This window comes from Lithobates pipiens, unplaced genomic scaffold (assembly GCF_037356315.1).
Source record: "Lithobates pipiens isolate NorthernLeopardFrog02 unplaced genomic scaffold, aLitPip1_a1.2 Scaffold_27, whole genome shotgun sequence".
Classification (NCBI taxonomy): Eukaryota; Metazoa; Chordata; class Amphibia; order Anura; family Ranidae; genus Lithobates; species Lithobates pipiens.
In genome coordinates, this window is record NW_027507788.1 from 61,549,183 (window position 1) to 61,567,297 (window position 18,115).

An 18,115-nucleotide genomic window follows, 5' to 3' on the forward strand; every position below is an offset into this window, starting at 1 on the left:
TGATCTGGGTGTATTAGTTCCGGTATCAAATTTATCAATCTCATGGCTAATATTTTTGTGAACAATTTAAGGTCCACATTCAACAACGAAATAGGTCGGTAGCTGGGACACTGAGAGGGATCCTTTCCTTCTTTCGGTATTACTGTTATATGCGCCAGTAACGTTTCTGTTGGAATTTGCTTCCCTTCCCGTATTGAATTATAGGCTTCCACGAATCTCGGAGCCAATTTCTCCGCGAACATTCTATAATATGACAAAGTAAATCCATCTGGACCTGGTGATTTACCTAATTTCAATATTTTTAATGCTTTTGCAACTTCCTCTAGAGTGATTGGTACATCTATTTCTCTGGCCATTTCCTCTGTTATTTTTGGCATTTCTGTCCTTTCAATATATTCTCTAGCGATCTCTCCTTTTTTTAACTCCTCTGCCAACGTAGGCTTCTTTTCCAACTGATATAGCTTCTCATAGTATTCTTTGAATACCTGAGCAATTTTCTCCGATGTATTAACCATTTCATCTCTCTGTGTCTTAATTTGTGTAATTGAATTCCTAGTTGTGCTTTCTCTGAGGGCGTTTGCCAACAGTCTCCCTGGTTTATTCCCAAATTCATAGAATCTCCGTTTCCCTCGAGTTAGCTTTGCTTTCGCTTTATCTATTATGGATTCAAACTTTTTTTTTTTTTTTTTCTCTTGTTTGTATATTTATTTATTTATTTTTCTGGGAGGGAAGGGTGAGGGAGGGGGGAGGATGACATGGAATTGAGGTATGGATTGAAATATTATAAGACTGTTATAGCTGTTAAAGAAGTTGTAGATGTAAAACGAAATGTAATGTGAAATCTATGGAAAGAAAAGATGAAAAAATAAAGAATTTATAAAAAAAAGAAACAAACCAGTAAAAATTAGCTCAATTTTTTTGTAAAACGTGAAAGATGTTAAGCAGAGTAAACAGATACCCAACATGTCACGCTTTTAAAAATGCGCACGCTTGTGGAATGGAGCCAAACTTCAGTACTTAAAAATCTCCATATGCGACGCTTTAAATTTGACAGGTTACTAGTTTAGAGTTACAGAGGAGGTCTAGTGCCAGAATTGTTGCTCTCGCTCTATCGTACGCAGCGATACTTCACATGCGATTTGAACGATGTTTACATATGCGTGCACGACTTTTGCGCATGCGTGCACGACTTTTGCGCATGCGTTTGCTTCTGTGTGCAAGCACATGGGGGCGATTTAAATTTTTTTTATTGTTTATCTTACTTTCAATTTATTTTTACACTCTTTAAAATGTCTTTTTTTGATCACTTTTATTCCTATTACAAGTAACGTAAGCATCCCTCGTCCTGTGATTTGGAAGGAAGGCCGCCTTCTTTGGCTCCTGTCGTATCAGAGTTATGTACAATAACATTTCAGACTGGTTTCTTCTGAAGCCCAGCATAAAGCTGATCGTGAAGTATGAGCACCTTTACTTTTTCCCTGAATCACGAGGCGTCATTAACAACCTTTAATAGTTGTTCAGTCTCTTCTGTTGGGAACAGGGATTTCTGTGACTTACTTCCCTTCTCATGAATCTCCCCCTCTTTGGAATCTGGAGTCCTTCCCTGAACACTCTTCCAAATCCTCGGAAGAGCTTTGGCGGTGCTAGGAGCAGCTGAGGATACATCCGTTTCAGAAGTACTCACAACTGTGCCACCATGAAATGACACACATCCATCAGGATTCTAAAAGAACCCAAAGTGCCAATTCCTGTTTAAACTTTGCACAAATCCTTTAAGCATGCTGCCAGACAGCTTTTTTTTTTAATGAGTTTATCCAAGCAATCCCTGCATAATGTTTTGTTCCAAGAGCTGGACATTTCTTTTTTATATGTAGCGCAACATTTCTTGGAAGATCCGCCATTGGATGTCTGCTCCTTTTTCTTCTCCTCCTGGGGGTTTGCCTGAAATAAGCACAGACCCCCAGTCAGAACTAAGTAGCTGTAAACTATAGAAAGCTACAGCACCCAGTGCAAAAGGAAAACATAAATCATTTAAAGCCCGCCATACATGCCCCTGCATGAGACGAGGACCATGCCCTCAGCCAGTGCCCCCTTCACCAGCCAAGAAACACAGAAATAGTAAGTAGTGACAAGAGGACCCACCTCTTCCTTCTTACCTTGGTGTGTGCCTCCCCTGTCTCTACAGAAGCTGCTGACCTGCAGGATCGCTCCCATTTGGGCCTTAATATAAGGAGATAGATAAGCTCCACCTGTGTACGTTCTCTGGTCCCCTGTGGCTGTGTGGATCTGAAGCCCCTTTTCCTATATTCACAGTGCCCCATAGGGGAGACAGACCAACAAACAAAATGGTCGCCCCTGTGCCGATACCCAGAAGTGAAGTCATGCCAAATCCTAGCACCAGAAATTAAGCCGGCCTCCCCTCAGCAGTCATGATGGAACCATGAGATATCAGGACCTGGCATACTGCCCAGCAGCCTCCCCATGACAGCCCCCTCGGCAGTGATACAGTGAATGGATGAGGGCTGCACCATCTGCCTTACCAGAAGCTCCAGTGAGAGTCCTGACTCCTATAACTGGGAGAACAGGTGCCCACTCCCCCTAAAGTGTGCTCCCACACACAAAATTCCATATAAAAAAACTTGGGAGGCACCTTCCAGGGGAAAGCCCCAGGAAACACATAAAAATGAGAACCAGTATGTTTTACGGCTTTTTAATTGTTGTATGTTCCCAGTTAGGTGGGAGTAGCCCTCCTGCATATGTATATCTGTATATAATTATATTTGGGTTTTTCAATATAATTGTTTCTTTCAGAAGTGGCATTACTTCCCGAAGTAGATTTTACTTATGCTTGCATTTCGAAACGCGTTGGCTGTTCCCATCTACTCTATCTCCTTGGAATTATACCAATGAAGGAAAAGCAAGTAGCTGGGGAGTACCACTTTAGGATCATTTTTTGAATCTTATTCATGTTTATGTAATTTTTTGTCATATTTTTGGAATTCCACTTTGGAAAAGTTTTTATCTAATTCAATTTGTAATAAAATTACATTTTTTTTAAACAATGTACCCCCTTTTTTTCAATTTCTCTTAAAATCCCACAATTTGAGGTTTATTCTTATATTCTATTTCAAGGGATGATGGCAATTACATGCATAGCCATACGAGTGTTTACTTTTGCATTAAGTTTCCTTGGCCAACCACTGCATCTACGCTCCTCAACACTGCCTGCTTCTTCTAAAAAGCTTGAACAGAACATATTGAAACCCCAGCCTGCTTTGCAATCTTTGCCTGGAAGAGACATTGCTGATGCAGTATAACTACCTTGTGTCATGTTGTGCTCAGTGTTGCCATTGTGCATGACCTATGACATGAAGCGGTCTTCCACAATCTAACTTTAGTAGCAGAGTTTGTCTGTTCCTCACCCAGTTTAAAGCCTCCTATACAGCAGTTTCTTATTTTACAGCATTTCTCCACACTAGCCCAAAATCTTTGCACAGTACTGTATATCTGCAGCAGCAGGGGCATATAAAGACACAAACTCATTCTGGTTGTGAGCAGGCAAAGAATAATACTAAACAGATTCCGAAAAGCTGTGAGAAGCTCAAGAAACAGAAGAACACCACCTCTAGCTGAAACCATTCAGCAAGTTGAAGATTTTGAAAAAATAAGCTCAAGGGAACTCACCTGTCTTGTTTTAGCAGAGGTTTCTATGAATGGAATACCATAACTCTTTGCTAGCTCTTGTGCTTGTTTTGTGTCCACTGTCCGTGATGGGAGGTCACATTTGTTACCAACTAATACCATAGGCACATCATCAGAATCTTTTACTCGGTTGATCTGTTCTCTACAGATGAAAAAAGATCATAGCTGATATTTTCAAGTGAATAATGAAAATTTTTAAATCAACTAAATATCGGCACACTTTTTTTAAAATATTTTATTTGGGTAGATGGTGTACAGCTTGTATCACAGTATAAATGTGCTGTCCCTTCAAAATAACACAGCGCCATTAGTGTCTAAACTACTAGCAACCAAAGTGAGTACCCCCCCTAAGTAAAAATGTACAAATTGGGCCCAACTAGCCATTTTCCCTCCCTGGTGTCATGTGACTTGTTAGTGTTACAAGGTCTCAGGTGTGAATGGTAAGCAGATGTGTTAAAATTTGATGTTATCACTCTCACGCCAAGACCCTAAAACTGAGCTGCAGCATGGTGGCCAAGACTATACAGCGGTTTAGCAGGACAGGTTCCACTCAGAACTGGCCTCGCCATGGTCGGCCAAAGTGGAGTGCACATGCTCAGAGTCATATCCAAAGATTGTCTTTGGGAAACAGACGTATGAGTGCTGTCAGCAATGTTGCAGAGGTAGAAGGGGTGGGGGGGGGGGGGGGGGGGGGTCAGACGGTCAGTGCTCAGACCATACGCTGGAGACTGCATCAAACTGGTCTGCACGGCTGTTGTCCCAGAAGGAAGCCTCTTTTAAGATAAACGTATTTGGTTGAGATGGGGTCAAGTGTGTGTATGAATGAATGAAATGAATGAAACACTTGTAAAGCGCACAATGCGAACTGAATCGTGAATTGAATCGCAACCAGGTGAGGAAAACAAAGTGTGTCTGCCTACAGTCAAGCATTGTGGTGGGAGTGTCATGGTCTGGGGCTGCACAAGTGCTGCTGTCACTGGGGAGCTACAGTTCATTGAGGGAACCACAAATGCCAACAGGTACTGTGACATACCGAAGCAGAGCATGATCACCTCCCTTCGGAGACTGGGCTGCAGGGCAGTAATTTAACATGATAATGACCCTAAACACACCTCCAAGATGACCACTGCCTTGCTATAGAAGCTGAGGGCAAAGGTGATGGACTGGCCAGGCATGTCTCCAGACCCAATTCCTATTGAGGGGCATTCTCAAATGGAAGGTGGAGGAATGCAAGGTCTCCAACATCCACCAGCTATGTGATGTTGTTACCGAGGAGTGGATGAGGACTCCAGTGGCAACCTGTGAATCGCTCTGGTGAACTCCATGTCCAAGAGGTTTAAGGCAGTGCTGGAAGATAATGGTGGCCAGACAAAATATTGAGTTTAGGCACAATTCTGACATTTTCACTTACGGGTGTACTCAATTTTGTTGCCAGCGGTTTAGACATGAATGGCTATGCGGTCAGTTATTTTGAGGCGACAGTAAATTTATACTGTTATACAAGCTGTACACTCACTACTTTACATTGTAGCAAAGGGTCATTTCTTCAGTGTTGTCATATGAGCTATAACTTTTATAAGCTTTAACTAACTTTTGTGAGATAGTGTGTGCGCACACAGGCGTGTGCTTATGTATACACAGTATATATATTTTATATAATATTTCTATCATGTAGCGTTAGAATACTGATCCTAAATGTCGTTGAGGAGTTGTTAAAAGTTCTACAACACACCTGATAAAATACCCTTAATGTGTAAGTCCAGGCAAAGACTAGCTCTAAACCGGCTATCTGCCACATTCTAAACCTTATCTAACCCTAAAGCAAAAATCACTGTACTTGCTTACCTATTCTGCAGCCGATTTGGTCTGGTTTCCAGCAGCGAAAGCGTTGTGCAGGGGAGGACCGTCAACGACTGAAATGGCTGGGAAGGGACGTCACCCAAAGACTTACTATGGGGCTTCCGTTGTTAGCTGCCTCTCCTGCACTTGACTACACTCAAGCCACCATTGATGCTGGGACTGGACTCGATCGGCTGCAGAATTGGCAAGTACAGCAATTTTTGCTTTACAGGGTATATGATACGATTGATTAGGTTTGGAATGTGGCAAAAAGTAGCTTTAGTGTTAAGTTAGGTCTTGCCTGAACTTCCACTTTAAGTCATGCCATTAAACTCGCGGGCCTTTCATGTCATCATCAACTGTGTTTAACCACCTCAATACCAGGCACTTAAACACCTTCCTGTCCAGACCAATTTTGAGCTCTCTGCGCTGTCGCAATTTGAATGACAATTGCATGGTCATGCTACACTGTACCCAAATTAAATTTTTATCGTTTTTTTCCCCCACAAATAGATCTTTCTTTTGGAGGTATTTGATCACCTCTACAGTTTTTATTTTTTGCCAACTAAAAAAAGACTGAAAATTTTGAAAAAAAAAACGTTTTTTTCTGTTTCAAAACGTTGTAAATAAGTACGTTTTCTCCTTCACTGATGGGCACTGGTGGGGTGGCACTGATAAGGCGGCACCAATGAAGTGGCACGGATGGGCGGCACGGATGGGCACTGATAGATGCCAATCAGTGCCAAACAATTCATGCCAGTGATGCCCCTTGTGGGCACTGACTGGCATCCCTGGTGATCTAGGGTGGCATACCTGGTGGTCCAGTGTGGGCATCCTCGGGGGAAGGGGGGGCTGCGCTGATAATCGATCAGCACAGATCCCCCCCCCCCCTCAGAGAAGCAGCCGTGATTACCACGTGATCAGCCGTGTCCAAAGAGTCTCCGTTGGAGACTCTTTACCGAGATCGTAGTTGCAGGGTGTCAGACTGACACCCCACAACAACAATTGCCGTGATGCGCGCCCCCGGGGGCACGCAGCGGCTCAAAATCCTGAGGACGTCCTATCACGCCCAGTCAGGATTTTGAAACCACTTTGCTGCTGTCATTTGCCTATAGGCGGGCGGCAAGTGGTTAACATAAGCAGTCATACACCTTCATACCTGTATAAAATAAAAGCTTACCTGTAAAATCCTTTTCTTCTGAAGTACATCACGGGACACAGTGCTATAGTAGTAACTATGTGGGTCACAGGCCACCTGCAGGTGATGGACACTGGCACGCCCCAAGACAAAAAGTGCCCTCCCCATACAACCCCTCCCACTACTGGGAGTACCTCAGTTTTGTAGCCAAGCAATACACGTGTATACCAAAGAAGGGAGGGACCTCTGTGTCCCGCGATGTACTTCAAAGAAAAGGATTTTACAGGTAGGCGGTTATAAAAATCCTATTTTCTTATCGTACATCACGGGACTTAGGAATTTAGGATGAGGCCATAATACCACCTTATCCTTATGAATAATCAATTATGGCTCTTTACAAGAAAGAGCCGCCAATTCCGATACTCTATTGGCGAAGGATATGGCAACCAAAAAGATTATCATCCCTCTCATTAAAAGAACCAAGGGAATATCCCATATAGCCTCAAAAGGCTGTTTCTGTAAAGCCGCTAAGACTAAATTCAAATCCCAAGGGTTCAAGAGTGTTCTGACGGGAGGATTAATCCTCGTTACCCCCTGAATAAAGTTACGAACCAAAGAGTGAGAGGCAAGAGGCTGTTCAAACAATACTGATAAGGCCGAGACCTGGCCTTCGATAGTACTCAAGGCCATCTTCAATTCCAATCCCATCTGCAGGAATTCAAGGATCCTACCTATGACATACTTTCTGGGGTGCCAACCCCTGGACTCACACCAGGAGACATACGTATTCCAGAATCTATACTATATGACTCTGGAGGCCGGCTTCCTACCATTAACCAAAGTATACACTACAGAAGGAGACAACCGACGGCCTTTTAAAATGTGGGTTTCAATAGCCAAACCGTTAAAATTAGCTTTTGTAAGGTAGGGTGGAATACCGGAACTTGTCTGAGAAGGTGTGGCCACAGCAGCAGGGGCCAAGGGTCCCCTACTGCCATCTTTAGGATCTCGGCAAACCAAGATCTTCTGGGCCACCAGAATCACCTCCTTCCTGCCCAAAACAGAACAGGATTCACCTCTTTTTGGGCTGCACGACTTCTTGTGCCCCCTTAGTGATTGATGTAGGCCATAGCCGTGGCATTGTCGGATTGAATCCTGACAGGACAATTTCATAATCTGAGCGTCTAGGCCTCTAGAGTCAGACGAACTGCCGAATTTCTAGAATATTGATGGGTAAGGTCCTTTCTGACTTGGACCACTTCCCCTGGACAGATGCCTCTTCCAGGACTGCTCCCCAGCCTAGAAGGCTGGCATCCGTTGTTACCACTTTCCAGGATACTGGTAGAAAGGATTTCCCCTGTTGAAGGTTGCTAAATATCAACCACCAATTGAGGCGCTGACGCACCTCGGGGGATAATCGCATTGGAACGTCCAAAGCCTGGATCTTCTCGTTCCAAGTCAACAGAATACTGTTTTGCAGCAGTCTTGAATGAAACTGCGCATAAGGAACGACCTCGAAGGAGGGCACCATCTTTCCTAACAATTTCATACACAGCCAAATGGAAGGATTTTTCTTTGTTTTGACAAGCCAAATCCGTTCCTTTATGGAGCGGATCCTTCCCTGGGGTAAGAATACCTTCTTTTGAACGGTATCTATGACCAGCCTCAAGTACTGTAATCTCCTTGATGGTTTTAAGGAGGAGTTTTCTAGGTTGAGAATTCAGCCCAGGAATTCTAGGTAGTTCACGGCTGAGATTAAAAACGTTGGTTTAGACAGGTGACTACTAAGAGCAGATCGTCTAGGTAGGCTACAATTGTTCTACCCTGAGCCCTTAACCTGGCTAAAGGAGGGGCCAGGATATTTGTGAACACATGAGGTGTGATAGCCAGACTGAAAGGCAGAGCCACAAATGACGATTTTCTACCTCGAAGCATAGAAATTTCTGATAAAGTGGGAAAAATTTGCACATGGAGATAGGCATCCTTGATATCGATCGATGCCAAAAAATGTCTGCCTTGTAGAATGGAGACAACCAATCGGATTGACTCCAATGTGAAAGGGATGGATATTTAAGTGCCAGTTTAGATCCTTGAGTTCTAAAATGGGTCTTACCTCCCTGTTTGGTTTTGGTACCGTGAGGAGGTTTGAATAAAACCCTGATCCTTGCTCTTCTGTGGGAGAACCTCTGATATCACTTTCTGAGACAAGAGGTGCTCTAGAGCCAGAAAGAGACTTCCTTTTCCATGGATCTCTGGGGACATTTGATCTTAAAAAAACAGGGAGATGGGAATTCTCGGAACTCTAGTTTGGAACCTAGAGAAATTGAGGAAGCCACCCATCTGTCCTGACAATGTTCCTGCCATACCTTTGAAATGTGTAGAAGCCTTCCCCCCCAGCTGAGTGAGCGGGGGTGCCCCTTCATAAGGAGGCTTTAGTATTTTGCTTCGCAAGTTTCCTTCCAAGTCCAATTTGTGCCCTGGGACTGCCCCTGAAGCCTTCTTCTTGAACCGGACGGTGGAGGCCATCGAGACTTCCTGGAGGCAGATGCTCCTGGCACTGGAGAAGATGCGAGTTTAAAGGAAAAAAAACATTTAAACTTCTTTACTGGTAAAAGAGAATTTTTCCCCTCTAGAAATTCTTTGGATATACTTATCCAAATCGTCTCCAAACAACCGTTCAGCATGAAATGGGAAACTGGCCAAGAGCTTTTTACATGGCACTTCGGCTGACCAATTTTTCAACCATAAGACTCTGCGCATATGTACCAGCCCTGGCATAAGCCGTGAGGCTTGAATAATAGAATCTTTCATAGCATCCACTGTGAAACACAGTGCCTCTGATATGCCAGCCATCTGCTGGGCCTGCTGATCAGGAATAATTTTGAGTACCTTCACAAACTAGTCGTTTATGGACTGAGATACTCCAATCGCCACAAGAGCCGACTGAAAAACTGAACCTGCAAGAGCAATGTTTTTAAAAAGAAAATACAACTTTTAATCGTATCAGCTTTTTTAGCCATGAATGGATAAGAAAGGTATCAATAGATTGGGGAGGTTTTAGTGATCCCAAACCAGAGGTGGGTTCATCAATAAACTGTGTTACAGGCAGTAAAAAAAAATTGAGCGGACCAACTTAGTAAGGGAGTGTACCAACAGTCTCTCCTATGAGGCTGATCCCGCCATATTAGGATCTTCAGAAGAGGAGTCATCAGCCTCTTCCTGATCTTTTGAGAGAACTTCATGATCTCTTGTCCCATGTTCCTCAGTATGAGGGTCCTGAGCAATGGCAGGGATCAGCTATACTTGGGCCCACTGTGTGAAATGAATAAAGCATTAATCTTCTGTTCCAAACTTAAAATGGTAGAAGAAACCCCCCCCCCCCCCGAGTGAGAATATATAAAAAAAAGAAAAAAAAGAGGTTTAATTAATCGGCATCGGCCGATTGTGCTAATAAAAAAGCCAATTATAACTACAGAGCAACTTGCAAATGACTTCTGTAATAGAAGTCAATGCAAGTTGCCTGAGTCTTCAGTGAAGACTTTCCTCCTCTCTGGGCAGTCTGCCAAGAAAAGAGCAAAGAGATGCAATGTTTACACTTCTGAAGGAACTGAGCTGTGTGTGTAGGAGTTCTCAGTTTAACCATTTAAAGCGGAGGTCCACCCTAAAATGGACCTTCCGCTCATCGGAATCCTCCCCCCCTCCAGTGCCACAATTGGCACCTTTCAGGGGGGAGGGGGGTGCAGTTACCTGGATAATCCAGGTAACTGCACCCACTTCCGGGATAGCTCTCTACGGAAAGGGGCTTAGATTACGCCCCTTTCCGCAAGTGCCCGCCCCCTTCCGCAAGTGCCCCGCTGCCTGATGGGAAACACACAGATCCCAGAGGCAGCGGGGACCGTCCTTATTGCGCAGCGCGACTCACGCATGCGCAGTAGGGAACCGGGAAATGAAGCCGAAAGGCTCCATTTCCTGATTCCCATACCCAAGATGGCGGCGGCAGCACCCGAGTGACGATCTAGAGATCGGCTTCGGGTGCCGACATCGCGGGCGCGCTGGACAGGTAAGTGTCACTATTTTAAAAGTCAGCAGCTGCAGTATTTGTAGCTGCTGGCTTTAAAAAAAAAAAAAAAAAAAAAAAAAAAAAAAACACGGAGTCCCGGCGGACTCCCGCTTTAAAGACTAAATCTTTTCTGACACTTGTTGCTTACAAGTAAAAATCCTGTATTTTCTGCAAGAAAATAAATTAGAACCCCCAAAAATTATATATATATTTTTAGCAGAGATCCTAGGGAATAAAATAGCGGTTGTTGCAATATTTTATGTCACAAGGCATTTGCGCAGAGGTCTTTCAAACCCTTTTTGTTTTAAATACACCAACGATAAAAAAAAAAAAAAAAAAAAAAACAGTAAAGTTAGCCCATCTTTTTTCGTTTTGATTATATATATATATATATATATATATATATATATATATATATATATATATATATATATATTTTACACACATATACACACACACACACACACTTTTTTAAATCTAAATTATACATACAAGTAAACTGACTGGAGGGTTGTTTTTGTTTAATAAATGTTTAAAGGTAAGAAATTTTCTGCATCACTGATTACTTAAGGCTGCCTTAACACTGGAGCGGGCAGGCGTTGACTCGTTTTAGCGGTGCTTTACCGTCATTTTAGCGGTGCTATTCAGCTGCTAGTGGGGTGCATATATCCCAGCTATCCATGTGCTTTGGCAGTGGTGCCCATTGATTTCAATGGGCAGGAGTGGTGGAGGAGCAGTATACCCCACTCCAAAAGGTGCTGCTTGCAGGACTTTTTTTTTCCTTTTTTTTTTAACATCCTGCCAGCGCATTGCCTCAGTGTGAATGCACTGTCTTTCACACAGACTGCAAGGGAGCTGTTTTGCAGGCACTTTACAGGAGCTATTTTTAGCCCAAAAGCACCTGAAATACGCCCCAGTGTGAAAGGTGTCTGTTAGATTTTACGAGATGGGGGAGAAAGGAAAAAAATAAAAAATAAAAAATCGGCCTAACATATCGGCCGCCGTGCTTTCTAAATATCGGAATCGGCCAGAGAAAAACCCATATCGGTCGACCTCTAAAATTTATATTATATATATATATATATATATATATATATATATATATATATATATATATATATATATATATATATATATATATATATATATATATATATATATATATATATATATACACACACACACACACATACATACATATATATATATATATATATATACACACACACACACCCCCCACACTGAAGTGTCCAGAGCTGCTGCAACATCAGTCCCCCCCATGACGGCTCACTGACCGACCACATCACTCTCAGAGGAGAATGCCTTTTTTAGACATGGATTTAGGTTGCCGTGAAAAGATCTATCCTCTAGAACCCTTTGAGGTGTTCCTTGTCCCCCTTCCGCTCATAGCCTGATGCATAAAGCAGAGGCACTACCAGAAGGAATGGTTACGCTGCTAGGTCTATAGTCCAGCACAATTGCTACTATTAATGCCCAGCCTGAAGCAGCAGTAAAAAAATATGTCAAAGAAAATACCCATGTCACTAAACCTGTTAATGTCACCTTTTTGCTCGTGTCTCTCCACAGCCTGCAGTAACACACAATGTGCTTTTAAAAACTTGCCTCCTTGGGTTTGGGCATCGGAGAACGCTGACGCCGCTAAGCCCCGCTCCCGTGTTGCCTATGGCTCCTCCCACTTTTTTAAAGTAAGGGCTCTCCCACGTGAGAGCAGCGGACTACAGGTCCTCTCGGATCTACCAAGAGATAGCATGGCCCGGGGGTGTTCGCAAGCCGCCGAGCGGCACACTAGTCCTGTCTCTTTAAAGTAAAAAAAAAAAAAAAAAGCCGAGCGCCTCTTACCCACAAGGGGGAAACTGGGGGGGTGATAAGCGGGGCAAACCCACCCCCCTCAAGCTTACCGGAGGTCCTGCTGTTCGGCTGGAGGAAGAGGAAGCATTTCAGCTCTCTGACAATGCTGTTTCCAGCATGAGGCGGTGAGTGCTCAATACAGACCCTAGTGGTGACATATAGGCATGATAACATTTTATGATTTTAAAGGGAGACATTCAAAAGAAAATTCCAAAAATGTCTTAGACAACGCCACTTACCTTTGCCGCCGCAGGGTTTTCTGTGGTAAACCAACAGACCCAATCTTCACCCTTCACGGTGGGTTCCATTAAACCTTCAGGAGCTGGGGATCCTTGAGGAAACCCACAATCCTGGACCTGCAACAGCACCCCGCCAGTAAAACTTTATGGCCTTACTACCAGGGCCAGCTCTCTAAAAAGAGAAGCATTCACAGGCAAAAAGAAAAAAACCTTGTTCCATCAGATATAAAGCCCGGGTACCATTGAATTTGGCCAGAAGTGACACTTTGAATGGATCCGGTCAGCAGGGTTAGCCACAGCAAGGATTGCTCCAGTGGAGCTCAGCACAGCACATCTTTACTGATAACCAACACCTTAAACACTGGCAAAAAATTTTTTGTACTCCCAGTAGTGGGAGGGGTTATATAGGGAGGGCACTTTTTGTGTTAGGGCATGCCAGTGTGCATCACCTGAAGGTGGCCTATAACCCACATAGTAACTACTATGGCGCTGTATCCCGTGATGTACGATGAGAAAAAGAAGTATTGAAAGTAAAAAAATCAAGAAGCTAAAAGGCAAAGATATATGCATCTAACCTGTAATGATGGACGTCCTCAAAAGACTTTGTGTTGTTAATAGCAAAGACACACAGAAAGCCTTCTCCAGTTCGCATGTACTGATCTCTCATGGCACTATACTCCTCTTGACCTGCAGTGTCGAGAATATCCAGCAGACATGTTTCACCATCTATCACAACCTGCTTTCGGTACGAATCCTGCATTTGTAAAAAGGAAGACAAAAAATAAAATACTAACTAAATTCTATGATTACATTAACAAGACCAACAATTTTGAAAAAAAAATATTTTTTTACTTAGTTTTTGTCAGTAAATTTTGTAACCAAGTAATTTTTCTCCTTCACCGATGTGCGCTGATGAGGTGGCACTGATAGGTTGAATTGGTAGGCATTGATAAGGTGGCACTTATGGGCACTGATAGGCGGCACCGATAGGTGGTACTGATGGGCATCACTGACTGCCATCACCAAGGGGCACTGATTTGTGACACTGTTGGTGCTATATCGTCTATATATTGCTTAGATGTCCTCCTGCGTGGAGATGCCGCTGATCGGCTCTCCTCGCCACACACTGTGTGGAGGTGAGGAGCGCCGTTTACCTCACGCGGACGTGGCTCTTTACTGAGATCGGGGGTCGCACCATGTCCTTGCAACACGGAGCGGCCACAATCGCTGCGTTGCATGCCCCCCCGTGGGCATGCAGAAGCAGCCGTTCTGGGATGTGGTCATAAGATGACGTCCCAGAACGAGAGCTGTACCACCCTGCAGGCAGCAACTGGTTAAAAACAGATTTCTGCAAAAATCAGCCATACTAACCGATTAAACCAATCAGCCAATTTATGACCACCGATACGTAACACACGCAACAATGGCATCCGAAGTGGGTGGGATCTATTAGGCAGCAAGTGAACATATGGTCCCTGAAGTTGATGGGTTGAAAGCAGAAGATAAAAAACAAAAAAAATAAAAAAATAAAAATTATATTATATATATATATATATATATATATATATATATATATATATATATATATATATATATATATATATATATATATATATATATATATATATATATATATATATATATTTGGCAAGCTTAAGGATTTGAGTGACTGACAAGAGCCAATATGGTAATGGCTAGACTGGGTCAAAAACATCTCCAAAATGGCAGCTCTTGTGGGATTGTACTGTACAATACTGGGATACTCTACTCTTGTAGAATTGTTTTTCCCCATGCAGTGCAGTCAACTGCTTGTCTTTTCTAAGAGTGAGCAAAAAGTTTATTATACTCTCCTGATCCGCCAATCCTCCGGAAAACTGACATTTTGCCCAGAGCTCTGCTAGAAGTAGGTTATTTATTTTCTTAATATATGTTGGTAATAAGCAAATCGAGTGGTCTAGTGGAGTCAGAATAAGGCGATTTATTTTGCTGGCTAATAAAAAAAAATAAAAAAAACTATCCACGTTGCTGGATATCTTGAAGTGCAAATCAAATAATGTGAACCTGTGCCAGGCTATGGACATACTGATTCAAATATAACTAACAAGTTATAAACAAGCCTTAAAAAATAAAAAATAGGAATTTTCTCATCATACTCAACTGTAAAATCCTTTTCTTTGAGTACATCATGGGACGCAGAGTTAGGCTAATATTCATTACCTACTGGGTTATACTTCATCACCAGGTGAATGGACACTGGTAGACCAAGGGTCTATAGACAGGAAGTGATCCCCTATATAACCTCTCTCATACAGAAAGTACTTCAGTGTTGTAGCAAGCACTGAATCTTCAAAAAAAAAAAAAAAAGAAAGGTGAGGGATCTGTGTCCCATGATGTACTCAAAGAGAAGGATTTTACAGGTAAGTATGACAAAAAAAAAATCCCATTTTCTTTTCCATGCATCATAGGACACAGAGTTAGGCTAATATTTATTACCTACTGGGACGTCCCAGAGCAGAGCAATAGCCTTGAGGGGAGGGAGACACCCTGCCAAACAATAGCCATCAGACTTTATACGGCAGCCCGCAGTACATTGCACCTGAAAGCTGAATCCTCGGCTGCGTGAACATCCGAGACCAAGACCAGGTAGCAGCCTTACAAATCTGAGCCACAGATAGCTGATGGCGAAAAGCCCAGGGAGGTTCCTACACCCCTGGTAGAACGAGCTCTAATCCTAAAAAGGGAGGAGCTTTACGTTTCAGACCATAGGCTTGAATGGCCAATTGACGGAGCCAATTGGCAATGGAAGCCTTGGAAGCTGCCTGCCCCTTCTTGCTTGGGTCCTTTTTTTTTTTTTTTAACAAAGGGATCCTCGGATCTCCGCAGATCTAGACAAATAAACCTTGACTGCCCAGACAATATCCAAGGAATGCAGTCTTTTCTCTCAGCCCCAACGGAGGAGAAATGGGGCAAAATAATGTCCTGATTGAAATGAAAGGCTGACACCAAAAAGGATGGAACAGGTCGTAACACAACCCTGGTGAAGCATCAAGTATGGTTTGAAAGGACTGCCAGCTCCGACACCCTTCTAGCTGAGGTGATGGCCATCAGGAAGGCTAGCTTGCATGACAGTAAGTCTAATGGAATTTTCTTGATAGGTTCAAATGGTTGTTTCTGTAACATAGACAGCACCCAGTTCAAGGTGCATAACATAGGTGACCTAATGGGGGGGGGGGGGGGGGAGAAGCTGACGAGTTGCCCCCTGCATAAAGGTTTAGACCAGAGAATGGGAGAGTAAAGGACTTTGGAAGAATACTGACAGGGCCGAAATCTGACCTCTGATTGTACTCAAAGAAAATCCGATTTCCACAGCTGACTTTTTCCAAATGTATTTCTGAGGATGACATTTTTTGGCTTCACACCAAGCAATAAGTCAATAAGTCTTCCAGACCTTTATGACAGATCTTCCTAGTGACAGCTTTTCTAGTATTCACTAGGGTAGAAATCCCTGGTCCCGAGATGCCAGTGTCCTTTAACACCCTGGCTTCAATAGCCATGGCATCAAATTTAGAGACTGTAAATTGGGGTGGAATATAGGACCTTGAGACAGTAGATCGGGGCGATGTGGAAGTGTCCATGGCCCATCTATTGTCAGTCTCACAATATCTGGGAACCAGGGCCTTCTGGTTTCCAGAATCCTGCGAATGTGGAAGGAGAGGAAATCGGAGGAAAAGCATTAACCAGGGAGTACTGGCTCCATGGAACTACCAGAGCATCTGCTCCGATTGCCAGAGGATCTCTTGTTCGGGACACAAACTGCTGTAGCTTGTTGCTGAACCTGGATGCCATTAGGTTGACTTCTGGCCATCCCTAAAGCTGGCAAATTTCCTGAAACACCCCTGAGTGTAGGGACCATTCCTCTGGGCAGATCTGCTGATGGCTGAGATAATCTGCCTTCCAGTTCTCTACTCCCGGGATATGGACTACAGATAGAACTGGTACATGTTCCTCTGCCCAGGCTAGTATGTGGGTCACCTCCTTCAGAGCTGAACGACTCCAGGTCCCACCTTGGTTTAGAACCAAGATCCCTTGGGCCCATAAAACACCCAGTACTGGTGCTAGGACCTTTGTGAACAGCCAGGGAGCTGTGGCAAGCACAGAGGATAGAGCCAAATTGAAAAACGAGAGTTAGACTTACCGGTAACTCTGTTTCTAGGAGTCGTCCAGGACAGCACTAGAGAGATAGGCTCCACCTCCAGAGGCAGGAAACACAATCCAGATCTTTAAAGGGCGGTCTCCGTCCCTTCCCCTTCAGTCTTGTAACCGAGAACTTCCCCGAAACAGCTTCTGTAACGACAAAAAAAAAAACTTGTCCAGCATTATAACAGCATATAGGGTGGGAATCCATGCTGTCCTGGACGACGCCTAGAAACAGAGTTACTGGTAAGTCTAACTCTCGTTTTCTCTAGTCGTCTGTCCAGGACAGCACTAGAGAGGATCAATCAGAAAATCCCAGATTGGGGGGGAACTACAGCTTGAAGGACCTTTCTCCCAAACGCCTGATCTTGCGCTGAGATAAGGTCCAATCTGTAATGCTTCATAAACGTCAGGAGCTTGACCAAGTTGCTGCTCGACAAATTTGTTCTGTTGTCGCTCCAGCTCGCTCTGTCCAAGAGGTCGATAGTGCCCGTGTAGAGTGAGCCATGGGTGGGGGGGGCGGGGTTGAAGACATTCCATTTTCATCACGTTGTAAGCTTCTACAATAGCTTGTTTGATCCACCTTGCGACCCCAATTTTTTACCCGCATGTAAAACAAATAATGCATTTGATTTTCTAATGCTTTGACATCTCCAGATACTGTAAAGCCCCGTACACACGAGCGGACTTTTCGACATCCAAAGTCCGACGGACTGAGTCCGTCAGACTATTCGATCGTGTGTGGGCTGCAACGGACTTTAGCTTCGCTAAAGTCTGACGGACTTTAGAAATGAAGCATGCTTCAAATTTTCCCGACGGAACTCCGCCGGACCCGGTCCCCTTCGAAAAATCCGCTCGTGTGTATGCTACTCCGACGGACTAAAACCGACGCTAGGGCAGCTATTGGCTACTGGCTATGAACTTCCTTATTCGAATCCAGTCGTACGTCATCACGTTCGACTCCGTCGGAGTTTGGTGTGATGGTGTGTGTCCAAGTCCGTTCGGTCGAAAAGTCCGCCAGAACTCCGTCGGAACTCCGGCGGAACTCCTTTGGAGGTCTGTCGGACATAAGTC

The 18,115-nt window shown here is 43.7% G+C and overlaps 1 protein-coding gene across 1 annotated transcript in view; it reads right to left on the minus strand.

The window, feature by feature from the left end:
• The window catches only part of LOC143933891 (GTPase KRas-like), an 82,700-nt gene that overhangs the window by 18,766 nt on the left and 45,819 nt on the right, over positions 1-18,115 (minus strand). Inside the window, exons 3-4 of the mRNA XM_077457001.1 lie at positions 13,423-13,601; positions 3,685-3,844 (exon numbers count right to left, since the gene is read on the minus strand). Coding sequence (XP_077313127.1) covers positions 3,685-3,844; positions 13,423-13,601 — 339 coding nt within the window. The remainder of the gene's footprint in view (positions 1-3,684; positions 3,845-13,422; positions 13,602-18,115) is intronic.